The 26,413-nt window shown below is 33.5% G+C and overlaps 3 protein-coding genes across 3 annotated transcripts; all 3 read left to right on the top strand.

Moving 5' to 3' along the window:
• Window positions 1-210: 210 nt before the first annotated feature.
• LOC133672795 (receptor-like protein 44) lies at window positions 211-1,676 on the top strand. Its single transcript, XM_062093326.1, has one exon. It carries the CDS (start codon window positions 574-576, stop codon window positions 1,378-1,380), a length of 807 nt encoding a protein of 268 aa, XP_061949310.1. The 5' UTR covers window positions 211-573; the 3' UTR covers window positions 1,381-1,676.
• A 10,301-nt stretch (window positions 1,677-11,977) lies between these two features.
• Window positions 11,978-16,396, top strand: LOC133673544 (squalene epoxidase 3-like). Its single transcript, XM_062094412.1, has 8 exons — window positions 11,978-12,582; window positions 13,333-13,444; window positions 13,645-13,819; window positions 13,987-14,155; window positions 14,363-14,581; window positions 14,807-15,082; window positions 15,410-15,688; window positions 15,992-16,396. Exons 1-8 carry the CDS (start codon window positions 12,085-12,087, stop codon window positions 16,094-16,096), a joined length of 1,833 nt encoding a protein of 610 aa, XP_061950396.1. The 5' UTR covers window positions 11,978-12,084; the 3' UTR covers window positions 16,097-16,396.
• Window positions 16,397-18,418: 2,022 nt separating this feature from the next.
• On the top strand, window positions 18,419-24,959 carry LOC133673118 (GTP-binding protein At3g49725, chloroplastic). Its single transcript, XM_062093772.1, has 13 exons — window positions 18,419-18,819; window positions 18,896-18,960; window positions 19,038-19,100; window positions 19,187-19,276; window positions 19,386-19,498; window positions 20,439-20,507; window positions 21,847-21,991; window positions 22,083-22,138; window positions 22,251-22,301; window positions 22,433-22,487; window positions 22,565-22,621; window positions 23,518-23,637; window positions 23,755-24,959. The coding sequence occupies exons 1-13, from the start codon at window positions 18,459-18,461 to the stop codon at window positions 24,262-24,264; spliced, it is 1,755 nt and encodes a 584-aa protein (XP_061949756.1). The 5' UTR covers window positions 18,419-18,458; the 3' UTR covers window positions 24,265-24,959.
• Window positions 24,960-26,413: the final 1,454 nt, after the last annotated feature.

The raw sequence follows: 26,413 nt of genomic DNA, 5'->3' as shown, positions 1-26,413 counted from the left end.
TTATATAATATAATCATTCAATTAAAAAAATAATCTTATAAAACCCTAATATCAAACACATATTCAATTCCAATTCCATGTCCTTTTTTATTTTTCCTTGAATGTATCAATGGATCGACAACAATGCTCCCTTCTGGTTCCCTAGGATTGGAACCAAATGACCAAAACGACCTCAATGCTTCAAGAACGTGTTGTCACTATCTTGCACTCCATACGTGCAGGTCACCACCCCACACAAAACCCCCACCTTAGCTTTCCTCTCTACTCTTTCATTCTCACCGAGCCCCATCCTCCCTCTCCCTCCTCCTCACTCTTCACTCTTCACTCTTCACTGTCAATGTCTTCCCCTCTCTTCCCTTAAGCCTCAAACCTAACCATTAACCAACAATTAAAAAAACAAAAGTCCAACTACAAGAACAGGCCCTCCTTTTTTGTTATAAATAAAGGAGCACCCACTCATTCTCTGTCCTTTGAAACTAAGCCAAGAACTGAAGAAAAAGAATTACAAGTGTCTACTTGTGTAAGCCAAGAAAGAATCAAGTTCTCTGTCTCTGTCTCTCTATCGATCTCCAGATGGGTTTTTGGTCAGTCGTGTTGTTTGCTTTGTTAACCTGCGCATCTGTCTCAATATCAGATCCAAGTGATGAAGCGTGTTTAACCCACTTTACTCAATCCTTAAAAGACCCAACAAACTCACTTCAAAACTGGACAAAATCAAATTTTGCAAACCCATGTTATGGTTTCACTTCTTATCTCCCTGGTGCTACTTGCAACAATGGTCGCATCTATAAGCTTTCTCTAACAAACCTTTCTCTTCAAGGTTCTATCTCTCCTTATTTAGCAAACTGTACCAATCTCCAGTCACTTGACCTCTCCTCTAATCAAATTACAGGTCCTATCCCCGCAGATTTGCAATCCTTGGTCAATCTTGCTGTGCTCAATCTCTCCTCTAATCGGCTTGATGGAGAGATCCCACCACAGATTACAATGTGTGCTTATTTAAATGTTATTGATTTGCATGATAATTTCCTCTCCGGTCAAATCCCACAACAGCTTGGTCTTCTAGTAAGGCTATCTGCTTTCGATGTGAGCAATAACAAGCTGTCTGGGCCAATACCTGTTTCATTAGGGAATAGGAGCGGTAATTTACCAAGATTCAATGCCACTTCTTTTCTTGGAAATAAGGATCTTTATGGCTACCCTTTGCCTCCAATGAAGACCAAAGGTTTGTCAGTTTTGGCCATTGTTGGGATCGGTTTAGGAAGTGGGTTTGCAAGTTTGGTCCTCAGTTTTACTGGGGTTTGCATTTGGTTGAAGGCTACTGAACAAAAGATGGCACTCGAAGACGGCAAGATTAGCCAGCTCATGCCTGATTATTGATATTAATCAGGTTTGTTTAGGTTATTACAATTCAAGATTATTACTAAGGCTGGGCTAACTGATGTTCTTAATTTTATTTCCTTTTTTTTTTTTCCTTTCTAAAGTTAGCAGTTGTATTCTACTAATTTTTAGAGGGTTTTTGATCTTTGTCCCCCCCAATCCACTCTTTCTTTTTCTCCTGAAACCTTTTGGTACCTTTTTTCTTTACATTTCCCTTGTAGTACTAAGTATTTATTTTTGTCCAAAATGAACAATGTATAAATTAATTCAAAGGAGAAATACTGCAGTTTCTTTCAGTTGTTTAATCTGAATTGGGAAGTATCGATGCACTGTAGGTATGTGTGAATGTGTTTGTGCACCTTGAAATTTCGTCTGCAGTGGGCTAAAAATTACGCAGAAAAAGAAGATAGCAGTGGGCAACTTTTCTGTATATAATGTTTTGTTTTGTATTTTGATAATCGATGTTTTTTTAAAAACAATTATAAAATATATTGGAATGATATTTTTTTTATTTTTTAAAATTTATTTTAATATTAATATATTAAAGAATTTAAAAATATAAAAATAAAATTAATATTTTTAAAATATAAAAACAAATATGGAACGGGAGACCTGGGGCTGGTCTCTGCATTTATAAAAAATGGGCTTTTATCTACTTCTCAGTTTTTAGTGCTCTGTTATCGTGAGCTGAGAGGAGACCCGCCCCTCCACATGGATTGCAGAATGTGATTGTCTGGTTTAATAATCAATATTTTATTTAAATAGTACTTGATATTAAAGTATTAGTTGTTTTTTAAAAAAAAATTATTTAAAAATTTATTAAATTTATGTTTCTTTTTAATTTATTTTTTTATATGAGCACATCAAATAATTCAAAATTATAAAAAATAATTTGAAAAAACAATCAAAAAATTTTAAAATTGTTTTTTGAACTTAAAAACAAATAAACTCTTAGGAGATGTTTTGAAGTGTGGTAACGATTGTTTTTTAAAATATTTTTTGGTCGGAAATACATCAAAATAATATTTGTTTTATTTTTAAAAAATTATTTTTTATATAAATATAAAAAAATTTAATTTTTTTTAAAAATACTTTTAAAACATAAAAATAAATGGACTCTCAAATGATATTGAAAAAGTTATCTAAGTTAATGGATTAGTGTTTTGAGTACCAATTTGGGGAGTATTTTTTTGGGAGTGTAGTCATATATTATATTTTTGAATATTTTTTAAAAATATATTTGTCTTGAAAAAAATTAAATTAATATTTTTCTTAATGTTTTTTATGATTTTGATTTGTTAATGTTAATAATAAATAGAAATCTAAAAAATTATTTTTATATATTTTTAGTTGAAAAGTAATTTTAAAAAATATTATGTATCACAATATCATACTATAGAAATGATCAATAAAAAAATTTAAAATATATTTAAATAAAAAGATAAAGTCAATGATATAAAATAACTATTTTAACGATGATTTCTATGTTTTAAAATTAAAAAAGATAACTTTCATTATCTTCATCTTTTGTGTTCAATATATACTAATCACGCGCTATTTATACTTAAATAATCTTGTTTTCACCTAATTATTGTTGATGTAGTCGATGATTTTGACAGGCTTCTTCTTGGCCAACACTCTGCTCAGTTTTTCTGGTGATCACTTACCATTTACTTTGGATTATTTAATTTTATTAAATTAAATTAAAGAGGCTAAGTTATTATTAACTATTAACTTTTTATTTGGTAGGTTCGTTTTAAATTTAGGCAAGTGCTAGAACTAGCCTTGGATTTTTCTCAAGTTCTTTATAAGTTAACTTTGATTTCAAAATCATATGCAAATTGGATGATTTCTTTTGTAATTGTCATTGACATTAGATAAAAGGGTGATATTGTCCGATTTTAATTATGTTTGGGGCATAGTTGATATATTTAAAATGTTTGGGACTCAATTGATAATAAACGCAAAACATTAAGGATTAAATTGAGGTTTTCCAGCAACAATTGTCGAAACACAACGAATTCTTGAAGAGTAGTCTTACGCAAAAGTGCAATCCAACATTTATATGAAAGGTAAAGTTACCACAGCCTGGAATTGATAACCACTTGGACTGGGACTTTCTCAGGGATGAAGGGAGGAGTGTCTCAGGCGCATCCTCTTCTAAGAGTCGCTGCTGCCGCCATGCTTCAATTCTACTGCTCCAAGTTTTTAAGCTTTGGGAAGGTAATGGCTGAGCATGCTGACCACTCAAGGCCCACAGCACAAGCATCCTCTGTCTCATCAGAGTTTGTTAGTAATAGAATCCAATGGCTGTGAGCCTGTGATTGCAAATAGTCAAACTCAAACCGAAAGTAAAAGATGGTCAAATGAGCTCTCATCCCCCCCCACGTTAATGGGTTCTTAGAAGATGGGATGCATGTCATCATGCTTGGTCCCTCCACCCCCAGGCCCCAAGATCATGTTATTATTATAAATAAATAAAAAGTTGATTGCTGGTCAAAAATCAAAACAAGTTCTTAAGTTAATTTTTTAGCGGTTTAACATGCCACTTTCTTTAGTGTGTGTTTGTCCCAGTGGAAACCGAGTAAAAGTGTTAAATCGATGGTTTTTAATGGTTGAAAACTAACAAATTAATCAAATTCTGATTATGTTTGTGATCCATCAAGATTTTATCAATATATTTTTATATATTTATCAATAAATATTGGATAAAAAAATATATATAAATATAATTTTTGTGAATTCTTGGATATATTGGACCGACACGCGCCAACATCAAACACACTCCAGTGAAGGTGTGTTGGGTCTGTTGCTAACGAGAAGACGCTCAAGGTAAAAGAATTGATTGAGTTAGTGGCCTTAAAAGCTTTATAAGAAAAGTAAGAAAACAAGTCATTTGAAGAAAATTTTATGGCTTACCGGGGAGCTTGTCCAAAATAAAGCAATTCATAAAAAATCATATAAAAGTTGAAAAAGTCAGTTTGCTGCTGCGTGAACCTCTTTGTTTTTATAAGAAAGTATTCGAAGCAAACATCGTAGTGCCACCTCCAAGACATATTTTCTCCTAAGAATCTCCTTCATACCTATCACTTAAATTATCTCAGGATGTATAATTCTTAATAAAAATATAAGTTTATTGAATATAAATGACTTATTCAAAATAACTTTTTATCTTCTCTAGGTAATGGTTAAAGGCCCCTCAACACTTATCCTATGAATGTACAATTCTCTTAGGAGTGGACAATTTAATCTTCCCAATGTTATATACATTAATCTTCAAAATACGGACTATATCTTCCCAGTGCTATATGCATTAATCTCTAGGATATGGACTTGATCTCCTCAGTGTTATATGTTTCACTCTCTAAGGGATAAACATAGTCTTTTTAGTGCTATATACACCACTCTTCAAAGGATAAACCCAGTTTCCCTAGTGTTCATCATTCTCCAAGGGATGAATGTGATCTCTTAGTGCTATATACATCAATCTTCAAGGTACAAACTTGATCTCTTTAATGCTATATATACCACTGTTTAATGGATGGACTCGGTCTCCAAAATGCTAGGTGCATCAATCTCTAAGGAGTGTATGTGATCTTCCAAGTTCTATATACACTACTCTTCAAGGGATGAACTTAGTCTCTCCAGTTCTATATACATCAATCTTCAAGGGATATATATGATATCCCTAGTGCTATATACACCGATCCCCAAGGTACGAATTTGATTTCCTAAGTTCTATATACATCAATATATAAGGGATGAACTTAGTCTCTCAGTACAAATGACAACATCATCTAATCACCACTCTTTAGTGAAGGGCTCTCATGCACCGTAAAAAATGATCACGATGACCAATCTTTAATAGAGGGCTTTTAAGCCCCCGTGACAATGTTGGGAAGCTATAGGCTCTTACTCTTTAAGGAACTTATAATCACTTAGAAATTTCTAAGTATAAAGTCAATCTCATTGGATTCCACATAACCATTTAGGAATATGTATAGAAAATGGGCATGGTATCCTCGATCTCCTAGAATTTTTCTAAGTACAGATTCTTGATATTTTACGTTTGAAATGATTTCTTTCAGTCCACACACACACACACACACACACACACACCAATAAATGCATGATTGAGAAACATACAGGTATGATTTTTCTAAATTTTTGGGTGTGCTAGGATGGGACGCGCCAGCACTAAACACGCCCAGTGGAAGCACACTGGGTCTAGTGTTAACAAGACCCAGCCCTAAGTGGGCTTGATAGTTGATAGTGTGCTAAGCCCTCTCACGATTGGGCTTGGCGGGTGCCAAGTCTAGCCCCAAGTGGGCTTAAATCTATCATGACCCGCTATGTCTCAATTTTTTAGTTGGATAAAATGATTGGAGTACAACTCGCAATGTTACTCAAAATATCATAAAGATGAAGTTGTCATAACCCAATTTTTACCCATTTATTTTTAATTTAATTTTAAGGAAGGTAAATCTTGAAAATTAAAAAACCAGGGGTTTGAATGCAAGGATTTAGAAACTTCAAGGACCAGATTGGAAATAACCATTCCAGCCCCAAAGACAGCACCGTTTCAATCAGGCGTTGTTCGTCATCTTCGTCTTCAAAGCACCGAACGCCCGCTTGCAAAGAAGGAAACGAAAGTGTGAAACACCAGCATCCTAGTCCTTTTAAAACATAGAGAAGCAATCTTTATCTTCATGATAATCACAACCCGGGGAGATAAGGATTAGGCTTCGCGTCCGAGTCCTAGCAGGAACCGTCTCCCTCAGCCGTGCTTATCAGGAGGAGAGACGTTAGGCTGAGGGAGAGGAGGATTGGTCCCTATAAATACCCAACAGTTGACAAAGAATGAGGGGGAGAAAAATAAAACCCAGAAACCAGAGGAGGAACGGAGGGAAAAAAAAAAAAGAGCAAAGAAGGGAGAAAAAAAGAGAGAACGCAAGCAAAAACTAGGAAGAAAAACCCAGAAAAACAAACGAAAAATCAGAGAAGAAAAACCCAGAACAGAGAGGAAGAAAAGCAGAGGGGTTTGAAGGAGAAACCGAGGAAGAACTCAAGCTAAACCTAGATAGAAAAAACAGAACCAGGGGGGAAAAAACAGAACCAGAGGAGAGAACTGGAGCAAAACCCAGAGAAAAAAACCAGAAAACAGGGGAAGGCAGAGCACGAATTGAAACAAAAGAAAAGCAGAGGAACAACACAGAGAGGATAATTGGTTCTGCCATTGCTTTCATCCCTACAAAAAACGACCCAAAAATCAGTATCCACAGAAGCCGGCACCTTCGTTCTCGGTTCCTTCATTATCTCAAAATCTGCTGGAAAACGAAAGCAGACCGTGGGCACAGGAGCAAAAGGGAAGGCAGAAGTAAAGGTATCAAGCAGGCGAAAGTCACCACCAGCGTTGCAGCCATCTTCGCCACTCCAGAAGCAGGTACGCCAGCTCTTCATCCCTTTGCGTTCTTTGAAATTAAATGATCAAAGAAACTGTACGAAGGTAGCACGCGTGAAATCACTTCACGCGTGCGCCACATTTCCCGGGCCGGGCTGGCTGGGTCCAGCCCAGCCCCTATAGGCTGAGCTGGGCCCAGCCCAAAAAATAAAATAAAAAAATAGAAAAACAAAGATGTGTGTATGTATAAATAAAAAAATAAATATGAATTTATTATTTTTATTCATGGACGCCAGAATTAGAATAAAAATATTGATTCAAATTTATTTCATTGTATTTTATTTAAATTACATAAAAATAAAAAATATGCATGCAAAAATAAAATAAAATAAAGTAAATTTATTGGTTTATTCACTGACGCCAGAGTCAGGAATAAAGATATTGATGTAAATTTATTATATTTTACTTTTATTTAGTTACATAAAAAATTTGTATGCGTAAAAAATAAATTTATTTGATTTGTTTATTTACTGACGCCAGAGCCAAGAATAAAAAATACCGATTTAGATTTATTTTGTTTTTATAACTGCGTAATATTTACCAACGCTAGAGTTGAAAATATCTGTAGTTAAATATTCACTGGTGCCAAAGTCAAGAATATTACACGCAAACCATCATAGCATAAACCGACAAAATGTTAGCAATTTATGACAAAACCAGCAATGCAGCCTACCTCAGGCAAAACGTTTAAGTTGTGGTAATATCTTTCCTTTTGCATAACCAGTCCCGTACCATAGAATCTCTGTTGACCAGTTAGGGTTCCTAGTGACTATAATATTAAGTGGCGACTTCTTAAACAAAACTGTTCCCCATTAAAAAACAGGATGCCAAAAATCCATTCTTTTCCATGATAATTTTTAAGGCCGTCGCAATATCGAGTGCGACAGAAGTTACACTCCAGCTTTTTTCTCCATAAAAAGGACTAAACTCATGGGCTATAAATACATCATGAGACATTCAGAACAAAGATTGACAATCTTTATTCTCTACTGTACATATATTTTCAGAGCATCTTTTTCTAGAATATTATTGTATTTTATCTCTTTAAAAATGATACTTATTTAAACATTAAAGAGTCTTTACCTCCATCAAATGAGATCTTTTCCAGGTATTAGCCACAAGCTATCTTGGTCTACCAAGCACCAAATATAAGCTATCAGTCACCCTAGTTAGGAAGAATGAATGAGATTATTAGAACTAATTGATTAGCCGACTATCTGACCCATGAGCTCTATTCCTAAACTACTTGGATTTTTGGGACTTCATCAGCTGTATAGTAAAAGTCAAGTATTAAAAGATCAATTATTAATGTTATAAGAAAGTGGTTAAGGGTTCAAGTGTTAGGATATTTGGTACAAATAGTGTGACTTAATATATTTTAAATCAATATTAAAAAATTAAAAAACAAAATGAAAGGCATTAGTCATTCACCATGCACCAAATCACATGTTACGGTGCATTAGAATAGTAAAATGATTATTTTATCTTAAAAAACAAATAACTAGCTATTAAGGATAAAATGATTGTTTTTTAGTTTCATCCTTCAATATTTATTTAATTAAAGATTGTGCTCTGTTATTTTTTTTATTTGTTTTCTATAGGATTTTTCACTAACTTTAAAAATAATTTGTTTATCTCAAGTCTTTTTATTTGTCATTCTTTGTTAAATTTAGCTTCATTAAAAAATTTTAGTTTTTGAATTAAATTAATTGATTAAATATAAGCATGAGATGCTTATTTTATAATATTTTATTTAGTTTGTTTTATGAGTCGTTACTCTTATGGCTAGTGCAACATTTTTCAATGTCATCATGTAGCCTTTGGAAGTGGCATTAAAACCATATCAATGAGCCTTTTTTAGTGGTGGGGAGATGTCCGCAATAAAGCGACAATAAGTCTCCAATAAACTCTTATTTTTTCTCCTTTCAAGAATGATATTGATTGCTTATTTTTTATAGTTAGTTATTACTAATTTTTTTATCACTTAATTTATTGTCTGTCGGTGTCTTTTCTTTATCATATTTTTAAATTAACCGAGGTTATTGAATTTAATCAAATCAATGATCTAGATCTCAAATTTCCCACTTTAAAAAAAAACAATTGCGTCACCAAAACATATTTTTTATGTAAAAAAAAAAATTCATCCAGACCGTGGTATAAAAAGGGCCATTTATCTACTAATACGCTATAATTGGACGTATTCACTGGGTATGTGTGAAAAAAAAAAGAAGTTGGATTAAAAAAAAACAAACTAATTTCAAATTTGAAATAGTCCTTATAAGCTCAAAATAATAAAAACATGATTATGTTAAGGTAATAACAATTGCTTTACAATTGCATCGTGAAAAGAAATACCTATATATAGGAAGATATGGCTAACAAACCCTTTAAGAAATATAAAGAATATACGAAAATTCTTGAATTATGAAAAATCTAGTATACTTGATGGCCCAAGCAGCCAAAGGATTAAAAAAAATGTCAAACTAGAGCAGAGGTGAGCATTTAGCATGTTTCTCCTAAATGGTAAATAGATTATAAAATTATTTCAAATTCAAATTTTAATGTAAGAATAAGGTAATTCAATTTTATTTTATTTTAAGAAAGATCTAGGTACCACTCCCTAACACTTGCGCACGTGAGACAAGGAGAATTTTCAACTCACATAAAGTGGCTGTTTGGGAACGTGACTGCGGACGAGGTTTACCCGCAACCATGTTAATTAACGTTTGGTAACCTAAAAAAAGTTGTTTTTGGTGGGTAGGACCCACATGAAACCGGGCTAGTTGTTCACTATAAAGGGTGAAGCAACGTTTTTTTTTTTAATTTTGAAAAACCAGTGTGCTACACTGTTAAAAGTTCAGGTTTTTTTTTTTAAAAAAAAAATCAGTCCAATTAATTGATTTCACTCACACTATTCATGTGAACGTGAATAATATTTTTTTTGTTAAAAAATAGTTTAAGATGAATTAAATTTACTCGTACTGTAATTTCAATTTTATTCCTGATAATATTTTACCTAATTTTATTGCATGCTCAAAAAATCATGAAAACTATAGTTCTTGTTGAATGAATTTTGTACGTAATGAAATTGGATTTTTTTTTTAAAATTGAGTTTTACTCGAAAAACTAGTATTTAATATTATTTAATAACACTACATAAATTAGAAGGATATCGCATAATGACGTATCATTTGTGGAATTTGATCGCAATTCTAATTATGTTCTTGTCGGGTCCGACTCAGTTAAAAAAAATTCAGTTTTTATTTTTATTTTAATTGTGCTTTATTCAAAAAATTAGAAGAATATCGCTTGATGACGTAACAGAAAATTCAGTTTTTGTTGTTGCGTGCTTAAAAAACCATGAAAAATATAGTCATTGTTGGGTAGATTTCGTATGTGATGATATTGCATATAGTTTAATTGAATAATAAAAAATATTTGATATCAATATTATTTATTTCATGATGTAATAATAGTAGTTAAATCTACAATATTTAAATTAAAAATATTTTTAAATTATTTTATAACCTCAATTTAAAAAATATTTTTTTAACCAAACACATTAAACAACTTTTTATTCAACTTCAATTTCAACCACAGTTTTAACCAAACATATATTTTTCCAAACTAACTTCAACTAAAAATATTTTTTATAAAATATTTTTTTTAAAACCATAACCATAACAACAATCACAATACAAAACACATCAAGGAGTGCTAGAGGCCGACCACAGGCTAGAGAAATTTATATGGTTTATCAGTTGTCCACGACTTTGTGTTTGACTTGGTACAATTAACTACTTCACCATCTGTCGTTTGGTTTACTAAAAGTCTTAAGGATCTGGGTCTCTAATGATCTTCTGATTTACTAATGGTCTTATACTTTATTGATTTGTTTTGTTTTTGAAATTATGGTAGCTGTAGGGTTAATGATTTAAAATATTTTTTGTTTAGAAATATATTAATATATTTTTAAATAAAAAAACATTTTAAAAAATAATTACTAATAAAATAGCTAACACGGTAATAAATTAGTCTGTCAAAATTATTGAGTTACATTATGAAACCAAGAATAATTTTGAAGTAAAATTCCCATCTATGTAATTATGAGATTCGCACATCTTCAAGACATCAGATATCTTTGAAGTAATATAAATGATAATAAACCTACATAATCACAAACTCAAAAAAGAAATTAATAATTAATTAATTATTTGTTAGATTTTTTCGTTGTTTACAAGGTGCCAAGCTGAGCACCTGTGGTTAGGTGGTGCTGAGAAATTGCTTCAAATTTAAAGGGATATTATCACCTCTGATTAATTAATAAATTATTTAATTTAATTTTGATAGATATAACTTAACTGATGAAATTTTAAGTTTATTTTTTTAAAGATTATCATTTTGAATTTTATAAATTTTAAGGTAATTACATGTTTACATAGTTGTTAATTTTAAAATCTGTAAAATTAATCAAAATATACAGAAACTGAGAAACTGATTGAATATCCAGATTAAAAACAAATCATTTAATGCACTTCCCGGGTTGCTGAGAAAACTTGTTCCAATGACAAGCAAGCTTTACCTAACAACTTTTATGATGCAAGTAATTACATCTCAGAGTTAGATCTTCGTTAAGAGTGCATGAAGCAACGTTATTGCATCATGTTTTTACTTGTGTACCAGGATCATATAATTCTGGAACACGAATACACATGTTTTTTTAAGAGCTCTTCTTGACGAGATGAAAGAATTTTTCCTTACATGCTACCATCTCATGGACAGTAAACGATTTTCTGACATCTGGGAACTTGTCTGGGTGGTCGATAGAGGGTCTATGGAACGCCCTTCATGTAATAAGGAAAAGGACAACACTACCCCGTAACAATTCTACAATAATAAATAAAATATATAAAAATAAGAATTTACCCCTTAGAACAGTTCAATGTGTTTTTTTTTTTTAAGAGTAAATACATAAATCCAATGTTATAATCATTATAATATAGGACTCTGGGCACGAGGGTTTAGGTTGTGTTAATAACAAGCACCCCAAAAGAAGAGTTTGAGAGGAGAAGAAAAGGACACAGGGATCATTTGAATAAATAAACTAGAAAAAATAGAGGAGCACAAGGTGATTCCTTTGCCGTTTGGGGGTGAATAGAGAAATCTCTCAAAGGTTTATACCAAAGAGTCGAAGAAGTAAGACAATCCAACAAATCACCATTAATAACCCCACAATAAAAGTGATGAGTTTGGAGCTCACCAGGGTACCACGACAGCTCCCACTCCACCACAACCACACGTTAAAAGTCTCTCTCCATAAAGGGAAACCTTCCCCTAAAATCTCTATATACCTTGCCTTCTCCGTATCCCCTTCAAGAAGCACCAAACCACAAACACCCCACAGGAGAAGAGAACCTAAAGAACCAATCTTTGTTTTCTCTTCTTCTTCTTCTTCTTCTGTGCATCAGTGTCATAATTATTATATAAAGAAGATGACTGTGGTGATTGATAAGCACAATGTCCTTGTGGGCACTTTCTTTGCCTTTCTTTTCTTGTACATTTTGCGCCAAAATATCTGGAAAAGAGAGAAGATCAGGAAGAGAACAACATTGAAGATCCAAAACGATAGTGCTGTGTCTGTCTTGAGGCATGAAAATGGAGGAGGCTTCTCCTCTGCTGATGACGTCATTGTTGTCGGTGCTGGTGTTGCTGGTGCTGCCTTGGCTTATACTCTTGGCAAGGTGCTCATAACTCTTAATTTCATGGCTTCGGTTGCTTTTTAAAAGTTGGTAATGATGGAACCTGCATCTGGGATTTTTTTTTGTTTTTTTGTTTCTTCTTTACTGAACTTTTAGCATTTGCTTTTATTACGGGATTTTAGTAATTTATTACCTCATACAAAGAGGAGGAGACTGAAAAGTGTTTTTAGTTCTTGAGAATTTCACTCGCCTTACTTTTCTTGTGTGTGTGTACGTCATCGTGTGTTCGGTGCTTTGCTTGTCTTATGGTCATGCTAACTTGTTGGGTTGGAGTAAAATTAACTTTCTGTTTTGTAGTGTGATGACGCACTCTCTGTGAAAAGCAGTTGTGGGTTAGATTAGTTTATGGAATACATGGTTACTTCTTGATGATAGTGATGGTTTTGAAAATCTTTAGTTGTAATAAAAAAGTTACGCTCACATTAAAGTTGACCGATATCAATTCTATGGATGCAGCTGAGATGGTCTAGTGGATTTGCAACTCAACTTTAATAATAAGTATAGACTTTATTGCCGAGATGGTTAAGTTTCAAACTAGTTTGATTGCTGGTTCGACATTTTCAGTTGAAGTTATTGCTCAAGTAATTTTGTTTAATAGAAATTGAAATATAACCCCACGACCATTCAATAAGACTTTGATTTGCCTTAGTTTTGCAACATTTTTCTGAGACTATATATATACTGCTATCAGGGCAAAGACCTTGAACTAAAAGCTCAATTCCAACATTACAGGATGGAAGACGTGTTCATGTGATAGAAAGAGACTTGAAAGAGCCTGACAGAATTGTCGGTGAACTGCTCCAACCCGGGGGATATCTAAAATTAATCGAATTAGGCCTTGAGGGTATGATTCTTAAAGTACATATAAAAACTTCAATCTCTGTATTATCTTTGTATGGTGTGTAAAAAGAAAAGAAAATAGAGATTATTTCGGATGTTGCAAGCTATCTGCTATGCAATACAGAATTAGCTGGATTTGGATGGAAACTAGTTTTTGAAATTTAAGTAAGGTGTTAGAATGTAAAGCATTCTCTCTGAATGCAGATTGTGTGGAGGAAATTGATGCCCAACGAGTGCTTGGATATGCTCTCTTCAAGGATGGGAAGAATACTAGATTGTCATACCCTTTGGAAAAATTCCACACAGATGTTTCTGGAAGAAGCTTCCATAATGGACGTTTCATTCAGAGGATGAGAGAAAAGGCTGCTACCCTGCCCAAGTATAGTTTTTTCCTCAGTCATATGAATGCTTTCCTGGTTTATCCGTTGTTTGAAGACGTCCTTATGGATGTTCCAGATTTTTCATTCATTCAATCATTCTGCAGCTCTTACATTTCACTTAACAGTTAATGAATGATTTTGTATCTTTCTTTTCACTGTCATTCAGTGTAAGACTAGAACAAGGAACAGTCACATCTCTGCTGGAAGAAGATGGGACTATTAAGGGTGTTCAATACAAAACGAAGGATGGTCAAGAACTTAAAGCTTATGCTCCTCTTACAATTGTGTGTGATGGCTGCTTCTCAAATCTGCGCCGTTCTCTGTGCAACCCTAAGGTGAAGACACCATCTCATGATTGCCAAATTTGAATGTGATTCTATTTAGTTTGAATGAAATATGTGTTGAATAATCATTAAGGATGAAGCAAATCATAGAATTTTTACTTTGAATAAAAAATTATAATCTCTCAATCTCGCATCGGCTTTTCTTGCTTCAAACTTCTCTAGTAAGACCAACACATAATCATTTTGACTCATTTGCAGGTTGATGTGCCTTCATGTTTTGTGGGTTTGATCCTGGAGAACTGTAAGCTTCCATTTGAAAATCATGGGCATGTCATTCTAGCAGATCCATCACCAATTTTGTTTTATCCGATTAGCAGCACAGAGGTTCGCTGTTTGGTAGATGTACCAGGTCAAAAAGTGCCTTCCATTGCTAATGGTGAAATGGCTAATTATTTAAAGAACATGGTTGCACCACAGGTATATATTTTTTCATTTTTAACGTTTCAGGTAAGAAGTTTGATACCAGTTGATGTCATTGCATGATTTTGAATCATCAAATATGATTAGCAACCATATTGTATTAGCGTACTTAGAGGTATTCCCTGAATTCCCTACATTATCCTTGTTACACATTTTTGTTTGAAGAAAGCATGTTTTGCCCATTAGCCTTTGTCTGTGTTTAACTAAGAGACTCTATTTCAGATTCCATCTGAGCTTCGCAATGCCTTTGTATCTGCTATACATAAAGGTAATATCAGGACCATGCCAAATAGAAGCATGCCAGCGGAACCACATCCTACTCCTGGAGCGCTTCTGATGGGTGATGCTTTCAACATGCGTCATCCATTAACTGGTGGTGGGATGACTGTGGCATTGTCTGATATTGTTGTACTTCGTGATCTTCTTAAACCACTTCGTGACCTTAATGATGCAGCTTCGTTGACCAAATATCTTGAATCCTTTTACACCTTGCGCAAGGTAAGCTAAATATGTCTACAATAAATATCATTATGGCCAAGAATAGTGTCCAAGTAACGTTCTTTTAGTCATCTGAAGTTATGTCTAAGCTTTGCATCATGAATGGAAGAAATGAAGAAAAAATGTTATGCTGTGACGACTCATTCCTTGAAATTACATGCTGTAAATAATTTGCACATTAAAAGAGCAGTTATCCTCATAATTTAAAAAGGTCTTTGTTATTTTTTTCTCAGACATGAAGTAATAGGCTTGAACATGAGAGAAGTGAAAATATGACCAGTGAAAACTATATTTTAACCTGTAATGTTAAATGGTTGTTTCTTGCAGCCAGTTGCATCTACTATAAATACTCTAGCAGGTGCTTTGTATAAAGTGTTCTCTGCTTCCTCTGATGATGCAAGGAAGGAAATGTGCGAAGCATGTTTTGACTATTTAAGCCTTGGGGGTAATTTCTCAGCAGGACCTGTGGCATTACTGTCTGGTCTAAACCCTCGTCCACTGAGTTTGGTCCTTCATTTCTTTGCGGTTGCCGTATATGGTGTTGGTCGTTTGCTACTTCCATTTCCATCGCCTAAAGGCATGTGGATTGGAGCGAGATTAATTTCGGTACGGATTCTCTACTTTTTAGCTATTGCTGATCATGGTGTTTTTTATTTATAAAAAAAAGAGTAAAGGATTTGTAAGTTTAGAGATGAACTCTTGCAGTCGAGATAATATAGGTGCTTTTCATATTCCCTGAATCCATACCGAAGGTTGCAGCATGCTACTGAAATCTCACTCTGTTTTCATATTGTTTTTGGAACATAACTGAGCACAACAAAAAAATGCAGCAGCTCATCCTATTCTGGAATGTGATTTCTAATTAAATTCTTAATGGCTTTCTCCCATTTTCATGGAATTTTTTAACAGAGTGCATCAGGCATTATTTTCCCAATTATCAAAGCAGAGGGAGTGAGGCAAATGTTTTTCCCTGCCACTATTCCTGCTGTTTATAGAGCTCCTCCTGTTGATTGATACATCAGATGTGCCGAAATCAAAGAGGCTTTATTACTGTCAACAAACGCCAGTTCGTTCCTGCAAGTTCCCTGTTCATAAATTTCAAGGGCTTGTTTGGATAAATATATATATATAAAGAACTATAAGGGCAGGCTATATGCAAACTAGTGTGTTGACGATAATTGATCTTATTTATCATGAAGTTGCATGAACGTCTTGAATAAATGTCTTCCGAAGTTGAGTTCATGTGATGTCAATATGAACACCAAACTTTTATTCCTTTTATTACCAATAAAATTTCTACAGGGTTGAACCTCACCTGTGAGGGGCTGGTAGTTACAGTTAAACAAATGTAAATTTAAATCGCCTATTATGATTTTAGGGGTAAAAGCTAAAGATAAGTAAGGTTTTCTAGTGGAAAATATAAGAAAACTAGTGTAGATCTTTAAATTAAAAAACCTATAGAAATTATGAAGTTTTCTTTTTATTTGACAGTGAAGTGAAGGTATCTTTTAACCGAGACCACTCCTTCCCTGTGTGATCTTTAAGGCGGATGCCTGCGGGCATCAACCTGAATTTTTATATGCGATGCAATTGTGTTTCTTTTTATTTTAATAATTTTTTTTATTTTAAAAAATAAAAAATATATATTATTTTAATATATTTATAAGAAAAAATTCTAAAGTTTTAATAAAAAAAAATTGAATGTATGTTCAAAGGTTTGAACCCATAGAGTTAAAAGGAGACTCAATGACCATTACATAAAGGTGAGATAAAACATCAAGTAATTCACCTAAAACATCAAGTAAAAGATGTAAATAAAGGTAAAACATAAAATTGATAGTTGAATGCATATAAAATTGATAGTTGAATGCATGATTTATTGACTTGGATTTTAGCTACTAAACAAGTAACAAGCATTTATACTCTTTAATTTTATATTATCCTAAACTTTTGAAGAGTTTTCAAATGCAAATTAAAAAAAAAAACTAAAGCTTCTAACCATATTATTATGCATAAAATCATCATTCACTCTCTTACAAATCATTGTGAATTGAAGTAGTGATTTTTTTAAAAATTTTAATTTGATTCTTGAATTTTTTTTTCTTTGCACAATTTAGCCCATTTAAGTTAAAATTAGTACCCAATTACATGTTTTTTTTTTTGAGGAATGGTTGAATTGAAAAACAATGAATTGAAGTGAAAAACTCGAGTAACATAGATGACGTTTCAAATTTATTTATGAAATACATTTTAGTCCCTCAATTTTTTTTAGCTATAAAGTGACCAATTCTTTTATTTTTTTTAAAAAATATATATTGATATCAAACTTCATTTCTTTATTTTTCAAAACGCATGCACCTTGGCTTTTCTTTTATTAGTACTTTTTTTAAAAAAAAAATTGTCAAAAAATAAAGATGGGAGAATACTATAATTAAAATATTTTTGGATAATTAAAAGTTTAGTGTTTGTTATGAATTGCACTATACTTTATATAACATACTAAATTTACAAGTAATTCAAGTATGAATAATTGAAAGCTATCGATATGGTGTTTAAATATATTTGAGATATATCTTGAACCATGAGTTATCTTCACATTCAGCTAAGTAGTTGTGTAATGAAAATCTTCTAAGCGAACATGTTTCACAAGATTTATGATAAAATTAAAAATTTTTTATTTTTTATAAAATTAGAAATGAAGCTGAATTACTTTAGAATTTCTTAAAAGATATTTATGTTATGCAAAACTAGTGCCAATAATTTGTGTTTATTGTAACAATCAATCAACCAAAAAAAACATGAAATAACATATATGAAAGTAAATCTAGATATATAACATTGTGAATATAATATTATTAAAAAATTGCTATTGAATAAGATTATTTATATTAATTATGTAAAGTAAAAAAAATAATATTACAGATTTCCTAATTAAAGATTTGACACTAGAGCTTATATATAATTCATTAAAGTAATGAGTTTAAACCTTTTAAGGATGGGTTAACTACAAATTTTAAGATATAGTTTTAAATAAAAATCTAAGTTTTTTATAGTATTCTCCACAGTCCACAGTACTTGAAAAATATTATTTCTCCCATGTTTCCATGATAAAAAATGCTAAATTCAACGTGATAAAGTGTGATCTATATTTTTAATATTTAACAGAAATATAGCAGAAGTATTTGTTTGATAAAAAAAAACAATAAATAAGATCTTTCAATAGAAGAAAAATTAGTAAAAGTATTCAAATACAAAAAAATCCCATTAAGTACTAAATTTGTAATTAATGAGGCTTTGCAGGGACCAGAATGAATCGAGCTTCATCTCTTGTCGGTTGCCCTATACAAACAAAGGTGGAGGGGAAGCGGAGCAGAACATGGGAATGGGAATGCTAGGAGTGGCAGTACGGTTAAGGCGGTGTCTGAAGCCCCAAAATACTACTATCCTCTCTTCATACTCATATCACTCGTCGTCTTCAAACCGACAAAGAAAGAACGAAAACCAAGTGGATTCATCCTTCAACAGAGACCCAACAAGCCCACCTCGACTCTTTGTGGTGCAGCCTCGTCTCCGCCCCGATACTCTCCTTCAAGCCAAGCTCAACGAAGCTCTATGCCTCGCCAATTCCCTCGAAGAACAGCGTGATGGGTACTTCGATTCTGATTTCTTCGATAAACCCTTGCCCCCTCACATCCTCGTTCAAAATCCCATTTTCCGTTCCTCTAAAGCTCGAGCAGGTTTTTTTTTCCTAAACTTAATCAATTCCTTTGCTTTTCTTTGATTTAATAATCTGATTCAATTTGGTATGTGCAGATACTTACTTTGGGACTGGGACTGTAGACGATATCTTGTGCCATATCAGAGCAATTGAGTCGAAGGCAAGAATTTTATTTTTCCTTAAAAAAAACCTTTATTTTTTGAAGAAAAAACAATGATAATGTGTGATTTTTAACAGGATGACGTTGATGCTGTGTTTGTAAATGCTATTTTAAGTGGGATTCAACTGCGGAATTTGGAGGCAGGTTCTTATTTTTTATTTTTGGAGGTGATAATTATTTTGGTATATTGATTTTGCTGTTTTTTTTTTTTTCTTTGTTATTTCAGCGGAAATGGAATAAACCTGTGTTAGACCGGGTGTCACTTATAATAGAGATATTCAATGCTCATGCCCATACAAAGGAGGCGAAACTTCAGGTTTAGTTACTGACAAGATTTATTTACACTACATTTTACTTCAGTGTCGATTTAGTCCTGTCCCCATGGGTTTTGGCTAATGACTGTTTGGCTGTAATTTTTTTTCCAGGCGGAATTAGCGGCTCTAATGTATGCAAAGAGTAGACTTGTTCGAGTACGTGGTAGTGATGGTCGCTTGACTTTCGGAGCATTTGGAGATGCTGAAGTTGTTAGTGCCCGAGGGTGAATTTGTTGTTCTTGATTAAGAAATTTTTTTAATGCAAGTGTATTAAATGGTTCTCATTTTTGGTTAAGCTACACTGCCCTAATACCCTGTTCATGTGTTTATCTTTCTTGAGAGCTTCATATAGTTGGAAGTTTATCTTCATTAGTGGCTAGCATGTTCTGTTTCTGACAACCTTGTCCCCCAGCTCAAAAACAGATAATATTGACCTCTTGTTGTCTCCTTTTTGAGATGTACAAAGCTAATTAGATTGATCTTTAAAATTTTTTCTATGGGTGCAATACATGCCATGCAATCAAAACTCATCATGCAGCTTAATTTCTTAGGAAAAACATTGTTTTGCACCAGCACCTGCTCTGTGAAAATTGGGCTCAGGGAAGTTATCCTGTTTCAAATTCTGATATTTGGTTGAGTTTGAATGTTGATTTGTGGTAGCGTTGCATTACCTGATTTTTCTTGAAAAATACAGTGATCAACTATCGATCCATCATAGGCACCACAACCAGACAGAAGGACTTACTGACCTGAACTGGTTATCTCCCTGCATGGCCTGTCACTGTAAATCACATGTTCTCATAGAGGCATAACTTTTTGAGGAGGGACAGTATTTGATGGCTTTTATATTGTTTCACTTTGATTCTTATTATTGTTTTGGTGGTCACAGTACCTGTATGCTTTCATCCTTTAAACCCTGGATATTTGGCTCCTAATATGTTTCAAGAGATTTGCTTGAATTTTGTTTTGGCATTTATCACCTGCTTCGCTTGAATGATATTTGGTTTAGGAATGTATGATTACTATTGGCACAGACAACTACCCCTATATCTGCCCCCCCCTCCTCAATATACACTTGAGTGAGTGTGCTTGCACATGCTTGTTTGCATAAATCAGTTATCATTTGCTAGGAAAAGTGTTGATTTGCATGGAAATTGTTTACAGGAGAGGAAGTGGTGGACGTGGCTTTACCAGTGGTGCTGGAGAAACTGAGCTTCAGCTTCAGCGGCGAAGGTTTGCTCCTTGAGTCTATTTTTGTTTTACATTAACACTTTTTTTTTAGAGGAATAACCTGCATTATATGTCAATGGTACTCAAATGATAAAAATCTAGTCAGTACTTACATGAAGTATAATAACACATATTTTAGAGGGAGTTCCAGATGTCCAGGCTACTTCTGTTTGTAACTTTCTGGTATCAAGCATGTCGTGTTGCCAAATACTATACATGGGCTGTCTTGTGTGAAATATGCTACATGAAGACATCTTTTGGTATATTTTTGTAGTATTAAATATTGAAGGAAAAAAAGAGTATAATAAATGCAAATCTGATTTTTTTTTCTATGATGAGTGCTTTTTTTATTTTTCCTGAAATATGCCCTTAGAAGCTATTCTTGAGCATTTTTGTGAAATTATTGTTTCAATAGAAAATAAATCTGGATCACTTTTTCCTGTAACTGTTATGCTTGCCAGAGTTCTATGCTACTCAACTGCCAGTTTTCTGTCATTTATGGTTTTTCAAAAAGTTCTGGAATCTAATCGACTCCTGACACTTTTGTCAGGTTAGAGTGTTTTACTATGCTGTCACATTGTTTAAAGTCGCCTCTCATTCCATCATGTGCTCTTACATTTTCTTGCATTGTCATTGCTTAGAAATAGATTGGAAGGCTCTGTTTTTCATGACATAATATTTTGGGAAACAGTTTTTTGTTACACTTTTCATTTATTTGTTTTATGATACACATAAAGTTGTTTCTATAAAAAGTTTTGTTTGGCTTTGGTCACTCATAAATAACTATTACACTTTTGATGTTACCTTCCACTTCATTTTGACGGAAATGGAATTTCTACTTGATTCCAAGGCAATTTGCTAGTTTTATTTGTTGGATTATTGGATTCACTGTTTAAAAATGGAATAACATTATTCAGAGATCCCAAATGAATTATATATATTTTTATTATATTATTTTTTATATAAACTTCTTGAAACTAATGGCCTTCTGATTTTATCTGGACCTAATGGTGGCTAATTAATTTTAATATTTTTGGTTTTATGTAAAAAGATAATAATAATAATAATAATAATAATAATAAGGGTAAAACATTCGGTTTATCCAAATTACCAGAATTACTCGATCAGGTTAAGCAAATTTGGTTTAAAGAAAATTTATTTTTGGTGGGGTAGTGGGAAAGATTTTTGGCTAATTACCCAAAATAACAATTTTTCATCTGAATTACCCGAATGCTCACCTCTTTCATAGACTAGATAAATCTTCATGATTCGGTTTATATGGCATGCACTTTTGATATTATATGTGTGTTCATATGTTCGTTTTATGGAACTCCAATATCAGAATATTAGAACGGCGTGAGACTTTGCGGACCCAAATCAAAGATGTTCGTCGTACTCGAGCTTTGCAGCGAGCTTCTCGTAAGAGGCATTGTCAATTGGATAGTCAATATATGGCCACTGTTGCTGTTGTAGGATACACAAATGCTGTAAGTGATTGACATCTGATCGGAATCTCAAAATTGTTACCATGCAAATAAACTAAATATCCTCAGCAATGATATTTTTTTTTCCTTGCAGGGAAAATCAACATTAGTTAGTGCACTCTCAGGAAATGATCTTTACAGTGATTCTCGGTATTTCATCTCCTTGATGAAATGTTCTAGATTTAAGCTCCACATTTGAACCAGGCTTCGGTACTTGAAATATTTTTTTGTAAGTAGTTAATTGGACTTGCTGTTTGTGCAGACTGTTTGCAACACTGGATGCTAGATTAAAAAGTGTTGTTCTTCCTTCAGGGTAAGAAGTTGGTGTGGAATCTAAGTTGTTTTCTATTATGTTCTGTGGTGTGATGAAGTGAAGCTCTTGAGTGTAGTGTTTTTGAAAATAATTCTTTTTCTTCATTTATCTGATTGAGCTATAATTCTCAGGAGGAAAGTGCTTCTTGGTGATACTGTGGGATTTATATCAGATTTGCCAGTGCAGGTAAGTGAAATGCATGTGCAGTTGCTGATTCATTAATCATATTCATTATTCTCTCTCTTCATTATAATTACTCTTAGTTGGTGCAAGCGTTCCGTGCAACTCTAGAGGAAGTGGTGGAAGCTGACCTCCTTGTGGTAAGTCAGTTGCTTGCCTTACCATTTGCTAACTTTTCTATCATTTTTCTAATGGTAGATTCTTTTGTTGCTGACTTTGGCACTAATTTTATTACCCATCTTCCCAAAATGGCAACAGTTTGAAATGAAGATGGTGAAAACGGGTAAAGAGAAGCAAATCATTAAGAAAAAGGAAATGAATATAGGATGAGTGACATCAAATACACAAATATTAACTAAGGATAATTGGATATTATCATCCTTGTTCAAGCCGGTTTAGCCTAAACAACAACAGCAAAGCCTTAACCCCAAACTAGTTGAGGTCAGCTATATCGATCCTTTAGCACATTTCAGCCCAATCTTAAAGCAAATCCGTTCCAATTTCAAGAATATATTGCCCCAACTCCCAAGCATGCAGCAATGCGATGGAACCTCATGCTTCTTTAACACTACACCTGGGTGTCGATGTAGCCTATGTCTAGGTTGGCATGATCCATGCATGAGACAGGACAAAGTTTTATGCTGATTATCAACTTATTGCAACCCCTTTCCTTTTTCCAGGACTGATCTATCCTAAGCTAAGCTAGCACACACATAGTTCATTGAGCCATTATGAAGATATTTTTGTTGATTAATGTTTGTTATGCTCAATTTTTGGCTTAAAAAAGTTGGTATCAAACATGAAATATCAGATAAGAGTGTAGGCATATTTAGAACTAGTATTTTTTTCCCGTATGATGCTTTTATTCATGTATTTGTTCTTCCTGCTGCTACTTATGCCTGATGTAAGCGTAGGTCAATTGGCGTGTATATTCTTTTTCTTGTAATGCATCTCCCAGCACATATTTTATATAGTTCATCATCTATAGAGAGCATTGTCAATGCACATCTAATGTATCTTGATAACACTGATGCAGCATTTGATGGACTCTACTGCTCCTAATCTTGAGGAGCATCGAGCAACTGTGTTGCAAGCTCTTCAGCAAATAGGAGTGTCAGAAGAGAAATTACAGAATATGATTGAAGTCTGGAATAAGGTAATACAATTATACTCTATCCTTTTCCCTTGAAAAATTTAATAAAAATGGAAGATGTCAATGAAGAAGAGTGTATCCAGAGATCACTGTACATTATTGGATTTCGCAACCATTCAGATTGATTACCAGGAAGAAATGGTTGCTGATGAATATCTATGTGATGGTGAAGATGGTGAGGCTAGCAGTTTGTCTGGTGATGAAGGTGGTGATGTAGCATCAGGAGCAGATGACGAGATCAATGGTTTCTCTGGAAGAAGTGAAGGAGATTTTGAAGAGACGATAGACAATGAGCAAGATGATTACTCTGGCGACTGGCTGTTGTCAGGAGATAACCAAGAGATGGTAGGTGACCACTGGTTGAAGACTCTGGATGAGCAACGAGATGAGGCCTTAAATGACGTGGGGATGGAAAAAGTTTTACAATGTCAGGCCCAGCATGGTCCACATCTCAAAATATCTGCCATGACAGGAGTTGGCTTGCAAGAATTGCTGGAACTCATTGATGACAGGCTAAAGACTCAGGATGAGAAGTTCAAGGAACAAAATGTAGTGGAAAGGGGTTTTTTTAATAAAAAATGGAGGCCTCCACGTACAGAGGATGCTGGTATAGCATCTGCTGAACAGTGACAAGAATAACGTTAGATGCACATTTTTTAATTCCCCTTAAGAGTAATACCGAAATAAGATGAAAAGTTTTCAAGGCATGGATGATCGATTATGGAGGCACTCTATTATATTCCACTGAATAAATTTTGGTGCTTGGTAAGAAAAAATGCAGATGGAGGGGACCTAATCGAAAAGATGGAGATGGCTCACTTTTTGTTCAAAGATTGTCAAGGCCAAGGCAGCCATTTTGAAGCAAAAAGTAGAAGTATTTGGGTGGTGAGCAGTGCATTTTATTTGTAGGAGAGGAATAGGTTCCTGAAGGGGTGCTAGGGTATGCATGCTTATCCGCTGAGTATTTGGATGGTGTTGTAGTTTTGCTAGACAGACGGTGTAAATTTCCCTTGAAGCAATGATGCGGCTGTAGGAGGTTTATACGTTAATGGAAGCATTTAAATGTTCTGAATGCCTGTTTCTCGTAATTGCAGTCACCTTAAATGGTATAAATCTTGGCATTGTTTGTTGAGCTCTAGGAAAGGCAATGATGGATTCATGGTCCTGAGTTTTTTTGGGAGAAGATGTTTGATCAGATATCTATCCCGTTTTTTCTTTCTCAATACTTCAGGTTCTATCTTGCAAAAACTCCATTTGCTTTGACTTTGGATGTAAACGGACCTTTTCAATCAATTTTTAGTGTTAAACTAGTTTACTGGGCAGCAGCCATACGGACTCTTCAGCATTGGTAGTAAATCTCATTTACTAGGTTAACCTAAAAATTTTCTAACCTTGCCTAACTTAAGTTTAAAATTAATCATTGCAAGACTTGAAGTTGTTTCATTATCTTTTAGACTTTGTGGGTTCGAAGTTGACTCGGATGGCCATATAATCCATAAAATGTAGTGCTGATTATTTGCATAATAACTTAGTCCCTTTAGTTCATGAAATTAATTAATTAATCCTCATTTTTTCAAAATTTATATTCAGCACCTCTTTTTATAGTCTGTTTATAAATTACTCATTTCATCAATTTCTCATAGTTTTTAAGAAGATGGGATAATTAAATTTGTTAAGGAAGGCTTTTTTTCAAGACAGCCTTCATTTATCCTTATATTTTAATTATTGTTTCCAAGCTATCCCTAATCATTTAATTGTATTCAATTTATTCTTATTTTTTTTTATATTTTCAATCTATTAGATTTTAAATGCATTTTCAAGTCAGAAACATTTTGAAAAATAAATGTTATTATAATAATAAATGAGCTCGAACTACGAGAATTAAGTCATAATTCACTGCATAACATTATTATTATTATTATTATTATTACAACAATCTTATAATGACATCCTCAAAATGAAGAGCCAGACGCTGAAGTTGTCTCTGAAACATAAATTAACTTTGTACAACAACCTTACAATGCCAAGCACAATAAAAATCATGTCTTTACTGAGACACGTCTTTACTGAGATATTTGTTTTAGAAAATTTATACCTGTAAGTTGTTTTTTATCCTGTTTTTTTTTTTTTTTGATAAAAATATAAAATCTTGGAACCATCACCTGCCAATATAGGCAAGTCTTATAGATGATAGTTTAAGCACACTGGAAACCAAATCTTGATACTTGGACTAACATATAATTACATGAAATGATGGATTTGTAAGCCCGCTATTGTTAATCTCATGAACCAGTTCGCTTTCTTCTATCATTATCTAGTATTTGATTGTGAGTTCACTAATCTTTATGTTGTATTGTAGATGCTTTTTGAATGGGCTCTTGTACGATCGAATATATATATATATACACACTAGAGAATACGTATTATTAAAGTTAAGCACATCAATTAACCGATAGGAATTACAAAGGCAGTTCTTGGAGAGCCTAAAAAAGTTACAACCCAGTAGCGAGGCCTTGGTGCCTTCTGGGACCAGGAAACCTGTAACATGCCCACCTGTGGCAGCAGAACAGAAGCTATGTTCAAGTATCTGGTGGCTAATATATGCACAAGGGGTCCATTTCTTACTGGATTTAAGGGCTATGTAAGAGTATGACATGCATGTCTGGCCCATTTCATTTGGTGTTTTCTCATCTGGAAGACAGGAAACTCCTCACTTCGATTCAGGACTCAAAATGACAAGAATCAACACAAGCATTTGCTACGCTAACTGGCTCTGGGT

The sequence above is a fragment of the Populus nigra genome, chromosome 14 (assembly GCF_951802175.1).
Source record: "Populus nigra chromosome 14, ddPopNigr1.1, whole genome shotgun sequence".
Classification (NCBI taxonomy): Eukaryota; Viridiplantae; Streptophyta; class Magnoliopsida; order Malpighiales; family Salicaceae; genus Populus; species Populus nigra.
Note: the sequence above shows the minus strand (reverse complement) of the source record. Positions and strands in the feature narration are given on the sequence as shown.